This window comes from Labrus mixtus, chromosome 13, assembly GCF_963584025.1.
Source record: "Labrus mixtus chromosome 13, fLabMix1.1, whole genome shotgun sequence".
NCBI classification, from domain to species: Eukaryota; Metazoa; Chordata; class Actinopteri; order Labriformes; family Labridae; genus Labrus; species Labrus mixtus.
Window position 1 is genome coordinate 15,075,843 of NC_083624.1, and position 20,055 is coordinate 15,095,897.

The window sequence follows — 20,055 nt, forward strand, 5'->3', positions numbered from 1 at the left end:
ATTTGGTTAAACTGAGTGTCTACAGACCCACTAAATGTGAAAGAAACCAATCCAGTCCTTTGTTTGTGGTCTGCATAAGTCTTACAACACAGAGAAAAATGCTCAGTTTCAAATTTCCTCTCCTTGTGACATCACAGTGGGATTCTGGTAAAAAAAAAAAAAAATACCCTCCTCTCCTCAGATATCTCCACCCATGAACTCCACCCCCAGCCTAGAACAAAACTTTTGCGCAGGTCCGCCATTCTTATCCTTGCTACAGAGGAGTAATGTCTACCGGGAAAACTCAGGGTGGTGCTCATTTAAAGAGACACACACACCAAAACGGAGCGTTCTGAGAGAGCTGGTTTATACAGGGTCACAAACCTCCTCTGGTGCTTGATTCATGTTATATTTTGACCAAAGCACAGCACAGATGTTTCATTTAGACCACAGGGGGACTGTTTGAAAAGGTGGAAAAGTGGGATAACATGTCCTCTTTAATTTTTCTTGCATTGATTTTGTTTTTCTTTAAGTCAATTTTCATAGTTATACTTTTAGTTGTCTTTCAATTCTCTGTCTGCATCTCTTTTTGTCATTGTTCTGCATCGCTCTATCATGGTTTTGCATGTCTTTGTTTTAGTTTTGTAAAAAGATATTCTTAATTTTTGGGTTTAGCATCCCTCATGGTCACTTTACATCTCCTTGGAGTCATTTTAGACTTCTTTAATGTCATTTTGCTTACATGTGTGTGTTGTTCCTTGTGGCTGTTTGTAGTTTCCTTGTAGTTCTGTATGGAGTTAGATCAGTCTCAATATTCACAAATGCACACAGAAGGATTCACAAATGTATTTCAATGCACACACAAATATATTTCATTCTATATAAATGTAAAACAATTCCACAAATAAAAAATAATATTCTCAAATGTATTTCTGATTCACACACAAACATTTATAGTTTTGTATATATGTAATAGAAATCCACAAATATATAAACTGTTCAGTCTGCATTTACAAACTGTTTGTCATTTGTGAACCTCACTGCATTTGTGTGTGGGATTTTTGAGACTCCTCTGCCGTGGTTAGATTTACAAACAGTTTGTAAATGCAGATCATCATTTTCTAGGTCCATGTAATAGTTTTGATTCCCTTTATTCAAATGTAGTTATTTGCCTCTTGGAGTTCGTACTTCTCTTGCATGTCATGTCATAAACATTTCATATCTTTGTGTCAGTTTTGCATTCCTTTGGCTCATTTTGTGTCTGTTTGTCATATCTCATCTTTGTTTTGTGTTTCTCTCTTGTAGTTGTTTCTCTTTGTAGTTGTATTTTGTTTCTTTGTGGTATCAACTTTCCATCAGTGTCTATAGGGACCGAAATGTGTCAGGGCTCCCCAGCACATGTGCCCTGGAGGATCATTCAGTTATACATCATTGATGTATTTTTCATTTTACTTTGTGTCATTGTGTGTGTATTTTTAAGGCCCCCTTTAATCCAATTAGTATTTTCCACCTCTCACTTATCTATTTCCCCTTTATCTTTGTTTTAACAAGGTGATCATTTCACCAAGTCTCCCTTTTCTCCTTTCCTCACTCACTCTCTCTCTCTGCATCCCTCCATCTTGGTCTCTCTCTCTCTCTTCTTCTCTCTTTCTCTCTTCCTGTGTTCTTCTCACTCATTTATGCAACGGATTACACTGACATTTGAGGCTAAGATTATGAAAATCAATTCTATGTTCAGTTGCAATAAGGTTTGCTGCTTGGGATTTGTGCACAACACCAAGCAGCCAGTGAATATGTTGGACTAAACTGCGTAGTGTAATTCTGGATGTGTGTGTGTGTGTGTGTGTGCGTTACTGTGTGATAGTGTTAACATGTGTGTAAAGTGGCCTTTTCACTTGAGAGCCAGCAGACAGTCTGAGGGCGGAGGGGCGGGATGAGGGGAGGGAAATAATCGCAGGGAACTAATCAATACGACACATCCTGCTAAGAAAGTATCCTCACGCACACATGTCACACACTTGGATATGTACAGTTCACACGCACACACACACACACACACACACACACACACACACACACACACACAAACACACACACACACACACACACTGCTAACTTTCATTTAACACTTCTCTACCCCATTGTACCTCTCAGCAGAATGTGTGAAGCAGTGATTTGGTGTGTGAGAGGAGGAGGAAAAACAGGGTTTATCACAAATCCGCCTCATGCATGTGTATGACCGATCACGCACGCCTGTCTGTGGGTGTTCGAGTGTGTGTGCGAGCAGCATTAGGATGTGTTGACGCACTGCAGTCTGCTGGTATAGTGCCTATTGTGGAGAAAGTGAGAGGGCTCATTAAAAATGTATGGAGCCCAGACATCAGCCAGCGACCAACAGCGGCCTCTCGGGACGGCTGAGAGCTCCTCTACGATGGGAGGTCGTGCGCGTTTGTGTACATGTGTGAAGTATAAAGCCCATATTTCTTTTTTTTTTTTACAGCTGCTCTGTGGAGAGAATTTCCATTTACTCCAGCAGCTCTTAAGATTTTGATTAAGTTCCTCACAGCTCCTCTCGCTGCTTCCTTTCATGCTAAAACTATTCTCATTTAGATATTTGACGATAACGCAGACACTTTAATTGTAAGCCTAATCTTGTCTTGAGGGTGGCTGTTGCAAAATTAGAGTCTGTGTTTTATAATCTTTAAAGGTTAAAAGTACTTTTTTTCCCCTCATTTGCCTCCAGTGGTATCTTGCTGTGAACATTATTTTAGCTTTAACTGATGGAGTTTTCACAAACCACCTGAAGGGAGGTCTGAACCCACCTGAATAAAAGTGAGGCAGGAGTGTGAATTTCCCTCTTAAGAGGATATTACACTCAGTCTAACATCCAATACCAGATTTGATAGTAGGTAGGTTTGTAACAAGATACAATACACAACAATACACTGGGATTCCAAGCACATTTAGTGCAGTATACAACAGCTAAGCTCAGTGGACAAGGCCTGGTATAACTATTGATTAACAGTAACTTAAGGAGTTTGCACTGAAATTGAAGGTCAACTTCAAAATTGTCAAAATCATTCACAGAGTAGAAAAAACATCAGTTGCCACACAGTATCGAAAAATGTTTTCAACAGAGGGGAGGTAAGCATGGGCTGTTCGGTGGAGCACGGTGGAGTTGGGTTAACGCTGTTGCCTCACAGCGGGGAGGTTCCGGGTTCAAATCCCAGTCTGACAGGAGCCCCTCTGTGCGGAGTTTGCATACCCTGCCCGAGCATACGTGGGTTCTCTCCAGGTACGCCGACTTGTTAGGACAGAGTGATGACTCTATATTGCCTGTAGGTGTGAATGTGAGTGTGGCTGGTTGTCTGTCTCTATATGTCAGCCCTGTGATTGAATGGCGAACAATCCAGGGTGTAACCCCGCCCTTGCTGAATGACAGCTGCAGCTGTGAGTGTGTCCGTGGGCGTGACTAATATGTTGTGTTAAATGACAAAGACAGGTATATACTCGTGAACAGAATTAAAGAAAGAGAGAGAGAGAGGGATGTATACATATGTATATGTATGTACTGAGGGGAGAAAAATAAACAGTGTGTGTTTTAAAGAAAGGAATGTTTTTTTTTTATTGCTTCTTTACTGTAAGTGAACCCCCTTTGAACCAGCCCCTCTCCTCTTCTCCTTCATCACTAACTGCCGTAAAGGCATGATGGGACAATTCATTCCTCAAGCAGCCACCAGCACACACTTGACCTTTCTGTGGAGCGTACATGCAAAAGGGCAGGCTGTGACTGTATGACCACGAATAAACCTCCAGAATCTCAGCCTGCAATTATCACCATCACCATATTTAAATGAATGAACAAGTCAGTGTTATTGGACTAAACTCAAATAAACTGACATGTACGCTCCCTTTTTATATCTTTTTTTTCAAAGTAGTAATTACTTTTTTTCTGAAAAGCTGTAGATATTAAACAAATTTAAATTTCTTAACTGTTAGTTTGCAATGCAATGGTTTCAAAGTGGCTTTCCCAGCACTGGTCAGCTGCTCATGTGAGTTAGATCATTTCTTATTTAATGAGCAGCCGAACAAATACTCTACGTTAAAGTCTGAGTGAAGAATTCTGCCATTTGTGTTCACACATGCTGCTCAACCCGGAAACTTGAGGAGTTTTGTGCAAGTGTGAACAAGGCTTATGTGAGAGCAGAGATAGCTATAGCAGCAGATTTGGTCTGTGCACACTGACACACACACACATTAAGACTTTGCTATGTGTCACCAAGAATTCTCTGGATTTGTGGTTGATGTCATGGTATCGTTAGTTCTTGAAATTAGGAAGTAAGTGGAATTCATTGTTGTAAAAAAAATTGAGTAATTGAACAGCTCGATACTTTTCCAAAGACAGTGTCCTCCATGATCTTTACACAGCGTATAATGTTACTATTTATTTTGAGGATTCATTTGACTCACACTGACAAATGTTGACCGCAGATATTTTGAAACTATCTAAAAATATCTGCAGCGCCGTCGACTTTCTAGAAGAAAGACGCTTTCTTTCTTCATTCAATTCATTTGAACTGAACTGAACCGTCGTGGTGTTACGGTCTGGTTGTGTAACCCTGTGCAGAGGCAGGTCATCCAAAGGTGCGTCGGCTCACCTTCGGTGTCAGCTTGGATTTTGGATATATGCGTACCTTGAGACAGCTGTGTCTTCTCTGGTGCATAACGAAGCCTTTCTTCACATCACTCTTACTTTGCCGATCCATCAGCACAACAGTAGCTGAGCAGCGCCACGCTTTGTTGCACAGCGTTTCAATCAACATCAATGTCAGCAGTAGGAATCATCACGGCTGATTGGGAAAGTGTCTGTGTGTGTGTGTGTGTGTGTGTGTGTGTGTGTGTGTGTGTGTGTGTGTGTGTGTGTGTGTGTGTTTGGGAAGAAGTTAATGTGTTGGCGGGCGCCCACGTGGGCCGTATGCAAATGCATCTGTAAGACAGCTGAACGCCTGTGCTTTAGTGAGCGCCTGGCACCAGGGGAAAATGAAAAGACCGGGAGAATAATGACAGATTTATAATTACAGAATCTAGCGTTCAGCGCTACTCAGCAGCAACTGTCTGGGGAAGGCAATCTGGGTGTAATTTCTGCTGATCAGGCCTGCCACACACTCGAGGGTCACACCACGTTTACAACAAAACACACACACACATCCAACACACTCAAGTATATGCACACGCACGCAGGTGGGTGTGTGTGTGCTCAGTCCTTCTCGTTCTCTACTTCATTTGTGCAGATGTCACACACGGAGAAGAGCCCGCACACCGACACACGAACACAGAGTGTCTCGCACTTAAATTTTCATCGGAAATTTGTGGTGCGATGGCAAATTGGCCAGTTAATTCCTAAGAGTGGAGGAATCGCGCTAGAGCCTGATTTACTGAGAAATGAATGTTGTGTTTCTGCCACAGAAATACCAGCTTCTGGAAGGAAATAAGTGATTTAATAAACAGAGAAGAAGAAACAGGGACTATTTAGAGCTGTGCTATCGTGAGTGTAAGAAAACAACTGAAGCACTTTTAATTAGACTTGATCTCAGTGTAAAAAAACATGAATAACTTGTACTCTAAATTAACATCTGTAGTAAGCAGGGAGTACTCATTTTGAGATTAGTTTTAGGGGTTAGAAGACTTTCTGGGACCATGACTTATATTTCAAATGAAGATATCGTTCAAAAGCAATGTAGGCCAGATTCAGTGCTCAGCTGTGTCAACAGTGTACCAGACAGACATGCCTGTGGCCTTGAAGCCAATGTTCTCTGTTGAGTTTTTGTTAAACCAGAAACAAGCTGTTCTGCAATCTTCACTGACTTCTTTTTTTCACCAAGCTGTTTTAGTTTGCACTGTGAGAGTATTTAAATGTGTAATTTTATTTTTTCATTTGAGCTACGGTCTGTGTTATCTGACAGGAATAATACACCAGAAAGTGTCCGAATTATGGTCATTTTCTGTGGCTCTGCACCACAATGACACATTCTTCATTTATTATCATTTGTCCCTGCTAACTTCCATTATTTTATTATGTATAGCTTCCTGCCATTGTAGTGGTACATCCGTTGTCAATCAGTCCCTCTGTGCCGCCTGCGTCTCTCTCTGCAAAGTTCAATCCATTTGCTATTGTGTCATATTAAATGTGCCAAACTCAGTCAGAACAGGATTACTATGCATGGTCCAACATCCTGACTGAGTGCAAGCTGTACTGTTATTTTCTGTCTCATTTTTAATCCCTGACTGATTTTCAGTCTGTGTCCTTTGCAGTCAGACACACTCAGAACCCTCCCTGGAACAAAGCTGCTCTCATTTTCATTCATATTTGAAATCTCATTTATTCAGCATCTTGACATGGATAACATATAATGCGATCACGTTTATCATTCTAATAAGAGTTATTGTTATTGTGCAGGTGTGTTTGCAACATCGACTGTTCCCACATCAGCTTCAACCCGGTGTGTGCCTCAGACGGTCGTTCCTATGACAACCCCTGCCAGGTGAAGGAGGAGTCCTGTCAGAAGCAGGAACGCATCGAGGTCAAGTACCTGGGCCACTGCCAAGGTCAGAACCACACAAACATGCAAGCACTCACACTTAATCGGACAACAACACCTTAACACACCCACACACACACACACACACACACACACACACACACACACACTGGAAGCCGTCAATCCGTCTGGCAGGTGTTGACTTCAGGTTCAAGCGAGGCCATGAAGGCAAATGAGGCTGAATGCAGACACCAGGATCCTATATCTCCCTCCAGCTGCAGCTCCATCCACATTTCATAATTACACATATTTTCACTCATCATATTTTGGAATACTGCACAAAGATAATCCCTAAAACCCCCACATAGCCGGCGCCGCTATGTATATTGATAATTTTACAGAATGGTAATCCCTCCTTTTTAGTGTAGTATCTTTCATTTGGGCGCAGCATTTGTTTGTAACGGTTCCAGGGATAGACTTTTTTTTATTATTATTATTCTCTGTGCTTAAATCCCTAAACTGAATCCTATTTGTAATCCATGTGGGAGAAGACAAAGACACATAACAATCATGTTCCTCTTTTATTTTTATTTTATTTTGAGGTGTGGTACACAAACATCTTTATCTCTTTTCATATTGACTTTTTCGTCTTCATTCAATTGTTAAATCTGTCACTGTTTTTGGGTTGAAACAGGCAGAAACAGTCACAATGCAAACTGTTTTTTCTGTGTATGAGAACATTTGCACGCTTTAGATCGTTGCATCATCACGGGACTAACAGGACAATTGATCAATACAAGAGAGCCAAGGTAGATGCTTCAAGAAGTAATGGGGAGATGAGCAATCAGGGCTAACCGGCCCCCGGAACACAAATAGAAATCTCTATTCCCCCATGTGACACACTTTGGGTCAGACCACCTTGATCGATTGGTTTCCATGCATTCTGGTCCAACCAGGACCAAGAGAGAAACAAATGTCATCAAACACTTAGGATGTGTGGAAAAAACTTGGTCTGTAGATGGCCTAGCGGTTAGGTCGTCCCCCATGTGCGTAGCATGAAGTACTCCAGGCAGGTGGCCCGGGTCCAACCTGTGGCTCCTTTCCCGCATGTCACTACCCGCTCTCTCCTGATTTCCTACTCTATCCACTGTCCTCTCAAATAAAGACTAAAAGCCTGAAAATAATTCTTAAAAATAAAAAAAAACCTGTCAAAAAATAGAACCTCATATTAGCCTGGAGACAAAGTGGTAGCCTTATATTTAGATTACTGTTTTTTTATATTTCTTTGTGTGTTTAGTGTCATGTAATTGGGAAACTGTTCTGCATTTCTTTTTAGTGTGAAAATAATCCCACTCTTTTTTATTTCTGGCTTGTGCACCCCTGTTAATGGGCGCTAAAAAAAAATCAGGTGTTATATCATTGAGACCTCAAAGCTCCTATGAGCAGTTTTTAAACTGGTTATGAAACAGACTGGAACTAATAGAACTTCCTCTTTATTACCAAAAAAAGAAAAGTAGACCATCAACAACAGGATTGACTAAATCTGTTTTGTAATCTGTAATACCTGAAACAGCTGCCAGGTGGGTAGGTGTCAGACGAGACAATTTACAGAACGCTAAAGAACCAGTCTTTACATTTTCAACAACATAGTCACAACATTTTTAGTTGAAATAAAAAATTAAAAAGGAAGAACAAGTGTTATTTTTTACAGCAGTCTTATTAAGTGCGGATGTGAAAGGTTCGCTATCTTTGTTTGAAGGCCTCAATCAGAACCCTAACCTAAAGACAAAACTAAGCTAACGTTAGCAACACCATGGTTGTGTATTAAACCACACACTCATTATTGCTCCCTACTTACTCTATAGAGAGTTATATGTAGAGGACTATTTAGTGCACTCATACGGCATAATTAAAACCAATTAGGACACCACTTGGTCACTCGCTGGCCGCGGACAAAGACGTCAAAAGAAGAACATTTACAGACGTATGTGTACATACTGTATCACATGGTTAGCATACATAAATGTGTTTATTAATGCATTATTGCACTGGAGTTGCACACTAAGACGTATGTATGTTTGAATACACTCTGGTGGTTAGACTTCAAAGCCACAGCTTCAGGTGACCCTTGAAAGTTCCAAAGCTGGAGCATCTCGTGACTGAGCATGGTAAACTGGTCCATGATGTGCTACCTCTGAACGACAGAACATTTTGAATGTTGAGGTGGATCGTCGTAGGGGCATCTCACAGTCGCCTCTAACGGTGGCTCAGTGGATCCAGTTGAACTGGTTGACTTCTGTTTGATGTAATCATTTAGTGGGGGTGATGCCCGCCCATGTAGCATACAGATACCTGATGATTTCCTATTTTAGTCTGTAGCAGATGCATTTCTAATACTGGTCTCATTATGAGATCAGCTCTTTCTAGCAGTCCTTGCATTTTATTTCTCATATTCTTTGAGTGTGGGTTTTATGTATGTATGACATCCACCCAGACTCAAACTGTTGATCTCTCTTTTACCTTCTTTCATTCTCTCTGTGGTGTTCAATGAGCAAATAAATAAGAAATAAAAAGTCCCAGATCAATGTCCTAGCATCACTCCTGCGTCATAAACCTGGAAAATACTTTCCCACAGACCGTTTGAAGGAATCATTTCACCGACCACAGGGAACAAAAAGAAATCAATTGTAATAAAATGGTTATGATTGGAGGGAATTTTTTTGTCCCTCCATTGTAAAAAGTAGGAACTCATTGCATTGAATAAGGTGAGCAAAAATGCATTATTCCCCTCTGATCTTTTCAAGCAAGCTCTGCTCCATTCTACCCTTTGTTCAGTGGGATACATTAGAGGAGATGGCTTCTGACTGTTGAAGAGAATAGTGCACATTTATAGGCATTAACTAGACAGGTGCACACACCACAATGAACCGTTTGTCGAGATTCTAATTTTCATTCATCAGTTTGAACCTGTCACCCATAATAGAGGCGGTTGGAGGTAGTTTTGACCTGAGATCAGTTTTAATGTGTTTTTTGGCCTTTTCAGGGACCGGGAACAAAGGCGAAGATGGACACTTCGCACGGACCGACCTCACAGGTGTGTGTAGGTGAAACAGTGGCAGGTTGGGAAATTACAATCTCTGCCACTCATCTCTGACTGCAATCAGTTCAAGTATTTTTGTATTCTTTTCATTCATTTCTGTTCCTCTTTTTCTCCCTTTCTTCATTTATTTTTGTGTCTTTTCTCTACATTGGTACATTTAGCAACAAGCATTTGTGCATTCTGAATTGATAGACTTTGCATGTGTGTTTGTTACATAGTGGAGGAAAAAGAGGATCCGAGGAATGGGCTGGCCCGGGGCCTGTACATCCCCTGTCCGGATCACTACAAAAACTACTGCGTCCACGGAGACTGTCAGTTCCCCAGCGTCCTGGCCCAGCCCTCATGCAGGTACACACACACACACACACACACACACACACACACACACACACACACACACACACACACACACACACACACACAAACACGCACTAGTATATTGTGTGTGAACAGGAGGTGTCTATCATATAACTTTTAAGGTATTCTGATTTAAGAAATTAAGCGATTGCGAGAAGAAATAGGTGTTTATTATCATCTTGACCACCAAGCCAACTGTGTTTTGACACTATATAACATCTAATGCCACAATATCTCAGAAAAACGTTAGTAATATACCAATTTAAAGGTAAAGATAACACTGTATGTTGTATTGTTAGAATAATACATTGAGTTTTTAGACTATTGACCATCTACTCAGTACAAGTAAAATGAATATTTAATAGCTAGCAATCAATGAGGCTATTTTTGTAGTTGCTAATTATCAACTAAAGTGCATAGATTTTTATGTAGCAATCAGTTATGCTATACTTATCTTAATTATTATTGACGACAATGTTTTTAAAGTGACTGACTGTTGGATACTAACACATCCCAATAAAAAAATATCCGTTCTGTCTTTTCACCACAAATGTGAGGCTGCTTCCTCACCCTCTCAAACATTAATCTGCACACACAAAAAGACGTTGTGTAATGCAGGCTGGCAAATTGCACGTAAAATTGAGCAAATGCTTGGAAATTGATGGAGCCAGTTCAGTTGTATAATCAGGCTTGTTTACACAATGTGCTGAGAGGAGTGTTTTTGAGATGTAGCTGTTGACCATTCAAAATAATGTTGCTTTCCTCTCTGCTAAATGAGGAGGATGAACAATTCTAATCTTGATTTGGCTGCTATTTCATCCTAAGAAAAACCCATAATTTATTGCACAATCATCTGTCTGCCGGTGATTATACTCGGCTGTAAACACTCCAGCCTGCTGCTGTAACCGTCATTGATGACTGACACTTTGAATGTGTGAAAAAGATGTAACTCTCAAAACAGTATCACTGCCAAGTGGTTGAAGTCAGGACTGCTAACAGTATTAGAGGAGTCCAGATGTCAGTTTCCATCCATATTGAGGATCAAAACCTCAACGCTCTATTAGCAAGGGGGTCTCGCTAATTAGCATTAACATTAGCATCTTTCAGCTCGTTGTTTTGTTTTTCACTAAAAGTAGACACTTGTTTTCATTCCAAGAGCTGTGTTAAACTCCCTGTGCACTACCCTGCCAAACATCAGACAGAGTTAGCGACTTGCTATTGCTAACATGGCATGGCAAAAAGCAGCGAGAGAGCGTGATACTTCCCTGAAGATACATTTGTTAATCTTTGTTTGATGGCTATTTAAGATCAACTTTTGCTTATCAAGTGGAGCGCGAACATGAGGAAGCCGCTATGTGAAACGCATTGTGCGCTCCAATGTTTTATGTGCATTAAACTCCAACGTCAATCTGAACAATTCTGGTGTGCTCTGGATGTTTCTGATCTTGAAAGCTGTCTGTTCCTGCTCTAGCTACCCCCTGAATGAGTAGCACAGCTTTGCACAGGGCACCCATCGATCTGCAAACTTTGAGTGAAACAAAATCAGACTCTTGTTTTATTTGCACATCAAAGTGGTACCTTGAATACAGTTTTATCCAACCACTACAAATACTGACAAAAATAAGAATAATTTCAATAAAACAGATATAGCCTCTAAAGAAGCGAGGAGCAGCAAAATGCCCTTTAGCTGGATGATTTGATCATAAATATTGAACCTCGTTAAAAAAAAAAAAAAAAGCAATTCAAGAGCAACATACAACAAATTTAGACGCACACAAACTCACAGCTTCACATTTCAGTTTACATACAGTGCATGTGGATGTTCACGTAAGCACACAAAATCCACTTAAACACAAGCAGCACAGACTCTCATTTACCCAGAGGCACAATGACGAATGATATTAAAGCCCACCACCCCACCGCCCACACGCACACACACACAGTACACACACAGTGAATGTACATGTGTGCCGCTTAGGTCTGCCATCTTTTACAGCCTGATAGTGAAGCAGCCAAGGGGGTCTCGGTATCTCTCGCTTCCTCTATCTCTCTCCTTTTCTCTCTAACCTCACTCGTCCCAGCTCGCCCAGCCACACGATCTTCTTGCATACTGAGCAGAGTGTGTAAAAGGTCTCTGCTGCCCCCTCGTGGCTGGAGGAATTTGAACTGTAGTTTAATGAGAAGGTGAAGCACAGTGGTCTCTGCGGGAGAGACACATGTTTGTGTGTGTGTTTTCAGCGTCTGTGTGTTTGTTCATGTGTGTGGAAACAGAGCACTAAAGCGTAACAGAACAAGGTTGCAGTGTTCATCTTACACACTGTCAGGTCAAAGGGATGGAGAATGTGAAGAAGAGGATGTTTGTGTGTGTGTGTGTGTGTGTGTGTGTGTGTGTGTGTGTGTTTGTTTCTGTGTCAGTGCCAAAGAAGGAAACGCAGGTGTTGGTGGGTAACAACCTCCCCAGAGACAGGAAACAGGTAAAGAAAAGAAGATAGCAGGAAAGAGAGAGAGAGTGAGATTAAATGGTAGAGGCGGAGGAAGACCATTTTTTTTGGAGGGGTGACCAGGCTGAAGCTGGTGCACACCCTTGGACGGCACAGAAATTTTAATAAGTTCTCTGTTTTCTTTTGGTGCATGGTGTGTTAACGTTACAGAGGTTAGATTACGATGTTTGCTCATGGTCAATATTCATTAACCAGTTTTTAATCAATTACTTTTTGTGAACTTAATGAAGAGGATTAGGGCCAATGAAAAAAAAGTTTTGTTGATTTTCTCACACTTTTCTCACAAAGCTGTCCTCATGTTTTACAAGTTTATATTTCTTCACTTCAGCTGTTCCATAAATTAACCCCCTTTGTTGTGATACAACGTAGTTTCACACTGGTCCTTACTGCCTGTTACATAGAAAATTCCTCTGAAATTGTGTTTACTCTGCTGAAAAATCCTTTAATCAAATCATTGATTGATTAAAAGCAATGGTGATTTTATTGCTACACTAATTATTATGTTGAGTAAAACAGCAGATGTTGACGAGCACCCCAAAACATTTAAAAGCCTCTGTTCACCCACACAGGTCGTTTTTTATTAATCCCGCTGATTAGACCGAGACAGGTTGTAAATGGGTGGAGCTGTGGTGAGAATTTATCACCAAACATGGGCCCTTTCCGAATAGCCACAGTTCAGTATGCAGTACGTACTTTTCAGTAGGGAGTTTGAGTATACTGAACTTTCATGGTCATTCAGTATGCATTTTTTGGGTCCACCTCAGTATACTGAACATTTCAGTATGGATACTAACTTCCGGGTTTTATGCAGTATGGATCGGATGCGTGCTTTCAGGAAATGAATTGTATTTTACCACCTACAATGCTGTGCGAAATTAAACGTAAATCGTCACGTCACATCCAACCTCCAAATCAAAACAAACGAGCGTGGATTAATAGAATACATTTTTAATCTAGAGTTAAAGTCCCGACTGAAATCGCTACTTTTAATTAACAACAGAAAATATAACAAATGTATACATTATTATAAAACCTTTCCCCCTCTAGTTAAATAATGATTTCACTATTTAAATGTGTCTTTATTGGTTTATTTTATATTCTGTATATTACTGTCTTTCATTTGTACTTTTCTTTATGTACTGTATGTTATTTAGTTATTTAATCTGTCTTTTACTTGATTTACATTGTGATATTGTTTTTTGTTTACCTGACTGTATATGTGCATTACTCTTCTTGAATAAAGCTAAACAAAAAAAACAAAAAAAAACGGGTGAATGCAGCCGGTTCGGGTAACGTAAATGACGTCACTTCCATACTGAATGAATCAGATGAAGTAGGAACAAATATCTGCCTACTGTGTGTGCATACTGAATAGTAGGTACTAACAGTATGCAGCACAGATAGTACGTACTGACTACTGAAAGATTGAGTAGGTACTTGGCAATTCGGATACAGCCATGTACGATAAAAGGTCGTCAAATCCTCCTTCTCATTTTCTTCAAAATGAACTGGTTGGTGGAGCTGTCAGTCAAACAAACCTGAACACGCCCACATCTTTCTGAGAAGAGGGCTAATCATGCAAATCACAAACACCTGTGTGGGTGCACGCAGGCTTTAAATGATATGTTTTCCAGGTTATTATTCCTAAAGATCGGTCAGTCAGTAAACAACAACACTGTCAGTCACGGTCAACATCTGTTAAGGGGTTGATGTAGCCCTGTTACACATGTGATTTACCCAGACAATCTGTGAACTCTGCTGCATTAGGATGTGTTCTTAACATTAGTGCAACGCAGCCAAAAACCCTGAATATTAGCTGAGATATTCTCAGAACAGAACAGAAAACCATGACACTGGCATTTTTAGCTATATCCACAGCTTTTTGTTCTAATACATAGATAAGTAAGATCAGGGCAATAATATCCAATATTTATGCAAAAGTAGATGATCTGTGCTCAGCACTGTCAGTCTTCATATCTAGGTGCAGGTGATGGCAGGAAACATCACCTGGACAGCAAATGAGAAGATTCACCGCACACGAGAAGGCTGAATTACTTCTTCTTTTTATTTAATTACATACTCAAACAAACAACACGTTTCGCCCGCATGGAGTCAGGTGTGAGGTTTATATTTATATCGAAAGACACAAAAAAACTTGACTTTAAAATGTAAACATGTGATCTCGTATGACAACAACAATTTTTCCATAGCCTTAATAATGTCATGTTTAATTCTGTAACCTTGTCAAACCAGCCAGCTTTCCCTCTCCAACAACTAAGTACTTTGTGTTCCTAAACCTAAACAAACCTTCATCACAATGTTCTCAGGTTAGAAAATTGGTATTTTTCATCTTTGAGTTGAGGTTTTGGAAGCCACAGAGAAATGGTGCCAGATTGCAGATAGCTGTAAAAATCAGAAAATGCTTTTATGTGTCCTTGCAGAGGGAGACATATTTTGCCACAATAACACCTCTCACAGTTTCCATGTGGTATCTCCATTTCTTCTGTAGCCCCTGTGTTACATTTCTGAGCAGGCACACATCAACACACGGCTATAATTCCAGCCTGAGTGTGGACAGAAGCAAAACAAAGAGAAAATGATGAAAATGTAGCCGCCAAGTGTGAACACACACACACATGCTCTCTCTCTCTCTCTATCGCTTGCCCACTGCAGTCTTATCAGGCATGTCCATCTGAGCACAACAAAGAAAAGCACAGTCCCTGCACAGCCACACGATGCATTGTTACACCACAATGCCTTTGCAAAACAGGTGCTGACATCTCAATTAGACAGACATATAATTAACCTGTTTTAGAAGTGACTCTCTTTTTCTGTCTTTCTCCTCCCTTGCGCGTGTGTGTGTGTGTGTGTGTGTGTGTGTGTGTGTGTGTGTGTGTGTGTGTGTGTGTGCTTATGTGTATGTGTGTGTGACTGCAGCTGTCACTCGGGATTCAGAGGCCCCCAGTGTGACATCAAAGAGTACAACGTGCTCTATGTGGTGCCAGGCTCTGGCAAACTGCACTACGTCCTCATCGCCTCGATCATCGGAGCCCTCCAGGTGGTCATCATCTGTGTGGTGGTGCTTTGCATTACCAGGTGAGTAATGCTCTAAATCACACACACACACACACACACACACACACACACACACACACACACACACACACAGGCACAAATTCAAACACAGCTTTACTAATGAGCCTGGGAGCTGTGTTTTCCATGATGTGTGTGCATGTGTGTGTGTGTGTTCCGGAGTCACAAGGGGGTTTGTGGAGCCTGGAGGAAACAGCTGAAAGGTCACCTTGCTTGCACCAGAAAAAAGTCACTCCCTCTGTGGACACACACACACACACACACACACACACACACACACACACACATCTGAAGTTGTGTGCCTACAAGCCTAGACCCACAGAGTTATCTGTGTAGGCAAGCATACACACTTGTGTTATAACAGGCATTTTGTATTCACAGTAGAATCCCACACACACACACACACACACACACACACACACACACACTCGCACGTACATATATAGCCTGCAGCACCCCTGCCTCCGGCTGACCCAAGCAATTTATGACATTTAATAAAAGATTTTAAAAGAGTTTTGGCCGAGACAAAAGTGCTCCTCTGAGCAAAGGAGGGGAAGAGGAGGAGGAGGGGGGACAAAATGAAAGCAGGAGCAGCTGTAAAGGGACAGCGCGTGAGGGTAAGGAGAGAAGATAAAGAAGGAAAGAATACAGCTACAGGAGCATTAAAGTTTCCTGCTGAGCTGTGATATTTATTCAAAGAAAACATATAAAGCAAACACTGCCAAGGACCACAATATATCACGTGGCTCATATTAGCTTGTGAGGAGTGTGAACAAAGACATTTCTAAACTAATTGACGAATCTTAACAGAAATACTCCATGTCCGGAGTGTCCACAGTGGCTCCTCTCAGCTCCACACAGGCAGTCCTTCCTTCTTGGTATGAATGCTGCTGATTGAATGCAAGCTGTGAGTGTGTCCTTGAGAAACAGATGACCACAGACAAATATTGGATCATCTCTGTTTTACATTATAATCTGGAGCCAGGTCTCCACCAAGTTTTATTCAGAAAATTAGATCATTTTCTTCTCCGCTTTTTGTCGATAGCGTGAAGATGTTGAAATACACGAAGCACTGATATACTGATACAAAGGCAAAACTTGACCTTTCCCGATTTCCCCGGGGCAGGGGTTCCCAAACTTTTCAGACCACGACCCCGCTAAATAACCGTGCGAGTGACTGGAGACCACACTGGCATTAGAACAACAACAAAAGAAGACAACAGCCCAAACATGTGACTTTATATCAATAATTAAATGTAAGAAATGGTAGAAGCAGAACACTCGACAATAATTATCAATCTCTTGAGCTACCTTTTTGTATATTTCACAATAATGGGCAAAATCATTTTTATATGTCTTTGGAAGGAATCTTGCGACCCCCTTCTCAGTGTCTTGCAACGCCCAAGGGGGTCCCAACCCTGCCTTGGGTATTCAGTTCAAGGGTCCCCACCCTACACCCTAAATCCTACACGCTACACCCTACACTCACCCTTTTTCTGTCCCCCTTCTTTATTCATTTATTTTACTAATTCATCGATAGATATATATATATATACATTTTTTTCAATCCAGAACTTATGCATTGAACTCCTAGTCATGACATGCTCCTTTATTTTGTATTATTGTTACTATCATTATGACTATTATTTATTTATTATGACTCAAGTACCTTCTGTTGTACTTGAGTCATTTAAGCTACAAAAAGTTCCAATTCATTTTGTTTATTGTCTTTTGGTTGTTTCCTTTTATTGTCTCCGTTTATTGAGTTTTCTTCTTTGTATCCGCTGTTATACTATCTCTGCTCTATAGACCCTCCTCCCCAGTTCAACGGGGATGTTAGGTTTGCTAGACTCGGGAAAAAAAAAGTGATAGATTGTTTAAAAAATATCTATTGTAATTGTTTTCATTAAAACCTTTACCATTGTTAGGTCTTATTTCTGAATGCTCTACAGTATTTCTTTTGACGATCCAACAGAAATTGATTACACACGTGTTCTTACCGAAATACCTTCATATAAACACTCGAGTATGAGTGTTATCATGATTTGAGTTAATATGAACGGATGTAATTTTGTAATTTTTCCCGCCTGGTGGGACCCCATGTTGGGAACCAATGCTTGAAAGAAATGTAGACAGCTTTATGGGCTCAATAGTCACAGGATTCTCACTGACCCTACATGTTTCTTCTGTTTCTGCTCCACCCTTGTTCCTGTGCAGGAAATGCCCGCGGACCAACAGGATCAACCGGCAAAAGCAGAACAATGTCCACTTCAGTACAGAGAACACGATGCGCGCCTCCACTCGACTTATCTGAGCCCAGACACTGGGGGAAGAGTCCCCCTCCACGTTATGGAGCGCTGTGGTGTTAAATGTTCCCCTCTGTAGGCCAACCCCCGGAAATTAGGATGCTTCCCTTCACTCCTCGCCCCCTCTCTCCCAATATGAACTACAACGCCCAGGGAGGACGGTGGCACAGCAAAGACAGAGCTGGCGTATCAGTCAGCGATGGACTCAGATGAGGGGGAACAATTGTCATCCGTTGCTCAAGCCGCCAACCTCCCCCCGACTGCCGTGTGTCTCCTAGCACCTTGTCACTTCCGCCAGGGATTTTTCCTGAAAAACTGAACCATGAGGTGTTGGGGGGGCATTGAGGATACAGAATGTGAGTGTGTGTATGAGTGTGTTTGTGTGTGTGTGAGTGTGAATTAGAAGCGTGAGCTTTGGTAGAGGAGGGCTAGTAGCCGGTGTCTGTCGTTTGTAGATGAAGAGGGTTTAAGCAAAAATCGGGGTAGTGCAAAGCAGGGTAATGGCTTTAAATGAGGTGTGTGTTGTCAGTTCCAGTAGGGGGGGGGTGGGAGGGTGGGGGGTTTGGGGGCTACACGTGATGCCTTGCACCTTGTGTTATAGGAGACCTTTGACAGAGGGCACAACGTTACTATAGAGCTCTCTGTTCGGTTGTGACGAAGACGTCAGCTTCTGTATCTTGGGTTCTATTTCCAATAGTTATTACTACATTGTCTTGATGGGGTCATTTTTCTGTAAATGTAAATAAATAATTTATATCACGAAATGTAACATGCTGTGTCGACTTTGTGTATGGTGGGATTAAACTTGTTTTAGAATAAGCTAAAGCAAAGAAAATCTCAGTATCAGAGCCATTTATTATTTTAAAGACCATATTATTTTGAAGTGTCATAAACTTCTATTGGTTTTTCTTCAGTTTCAGTCACATAAGAAAAAAAGACTAAATTCCTACATTATGTTTTGCTATTCTTAGAATCAACTCAAAAAGATCAAGTATCTGAATCAGGTTTATTCAGTAATTAAGTACAAATTTGAAGGTACTGTACCTTATGAGGTTGTTTTTTTTAAGGCAATTTTATCCCTTTATTCAGAAGGAAATGTTTATTTATTTATTTATATTAGGCTACATGTAGTACACTGGGATGGTTTTCTATAATGAGATGAGAAAGAATAACTCAGGTGTGCCTTTGCTTGGAGATCTCAGGTAATGATACTTTCCACTTTGAAACAGCATGGCTATGTTAGTATAAAATACTCTTTTGTGTTGGCCAACCTTGGCATATAATATCACTACTGCATTTGTATATTTTAACCAGCAGGTGGCAAAAGTTCCCCCTAAACTAACTAATAGGCTACATATTTTGACAAAACGTTATTCTTGCATGAATTTCCTTGTGGTGAGCACATGTTTAAGCATGCGCACTTTGCTTAAGTAAAAGGTTCTGAGTATTTCCAACACTGAGATGTTGTTTCCATTTGAAATGTGTTTTTGTCATTGTTATACTCCTGAGCACAAAGACAGGCTACATGTTGAAGATAAGCAACATAACAAGACATCTTGAAGTTGCTTTGCAGCACATATGGAAATCTGACGTTAGTTTAAGGCGATTATCGATTCCTTCACACAAGTTCATCTGTTTCTGACTTTTATGCATTTATCATCGGGTATGAGTCTGAAGTGCAGTAATGTCACAAGAAGATGTTTAACTGGCTTCAGTTGTCCGTGTTTTATTGAACGCAGCACCTCTGCTACCGGCGTCAGAACAACGAGAGGAAATCAGAGGTTATCAGCCAAGTAAATAATAATAATCATTTATCAATGATCACCGATTGTTGATTACTTCTTCCGAATATGTGAATCATTAGTATCCCGTTGTCGTGGCCGAGTGGTTAAGGCGATGGACTAGAAATCCATTGGGATCTTCCCGCGCAGGTTCGAATCCTGCCGACAACGTCACGTTTTTTTTTTCTTTTATAGGATAATAATGATTTAGTTTGTTTTCTGTACATTTCTGTACGCATGCGGATGGTCGAAACGAGGGCACCATCCAAGCGACGCAAGGCACAGGCTGACTTCTCCCCACAAAAATCCTCCGTGTGAAGGATGATTATTAGTCTACATCAGTGGTGTCCAAACCTTTTTTCTTGCGGGCCCAAATTGTCATGTTAGAATCGCTCGCGG

At 40.9% G+C, this 20,055-nt stretch overlaps 1 protein-coding gene and 1 non-coding gene across 2 annotated transcripts in view; both read left to right on the forward strand.

Moving 5' to 3' along the window:
• Window positions 1-18,644, forward strand: part of tmeff2a (transmembrane protein with EGF-like and two follistatin-like domains 2a) — a 127,875-nt gene extending 109,231 nt beyond the window's left edge. The window contains exons 6-10 of the mRNA XM_061053833.1: window positions 6,437-6,585; window positions 9,562-9,612; window positions 9,837-9,966; window positions 15,414-15,572; window positions 17,787-18,644. Of these exons, the coding sequence (XP_060909816.1) occupies window positions 6,437-6,585; window positions 9,562-9,612; window positions 9,837-9,966; window positions 15,414-15,572; window positions 17,787-17,883 (586 nt within the window). The 3' untranslated portion in view covers window positions 17,884-18,644. The remainder of the gene's footprint in view (window positions 1-6,436; window positions 6,586-9,561; window positions 9,613-9,836; window positions 9,967-15,413; window positions 15,573-17,786) is intronic.
• Window positions 18,645-19,745: 1,101 nt separating this feature from the next.
• trnas-aga (transfer RNA serine (anticodon AGA)) lies at window positions 19,746-19,827 on the forward strand. The gene has a single exon. It is a non-coding gene; the product is annotated as a tRNA-Ser (tRNA).
• Window positions 19,828-20,055: the final 228 nt, after the last annotated feature.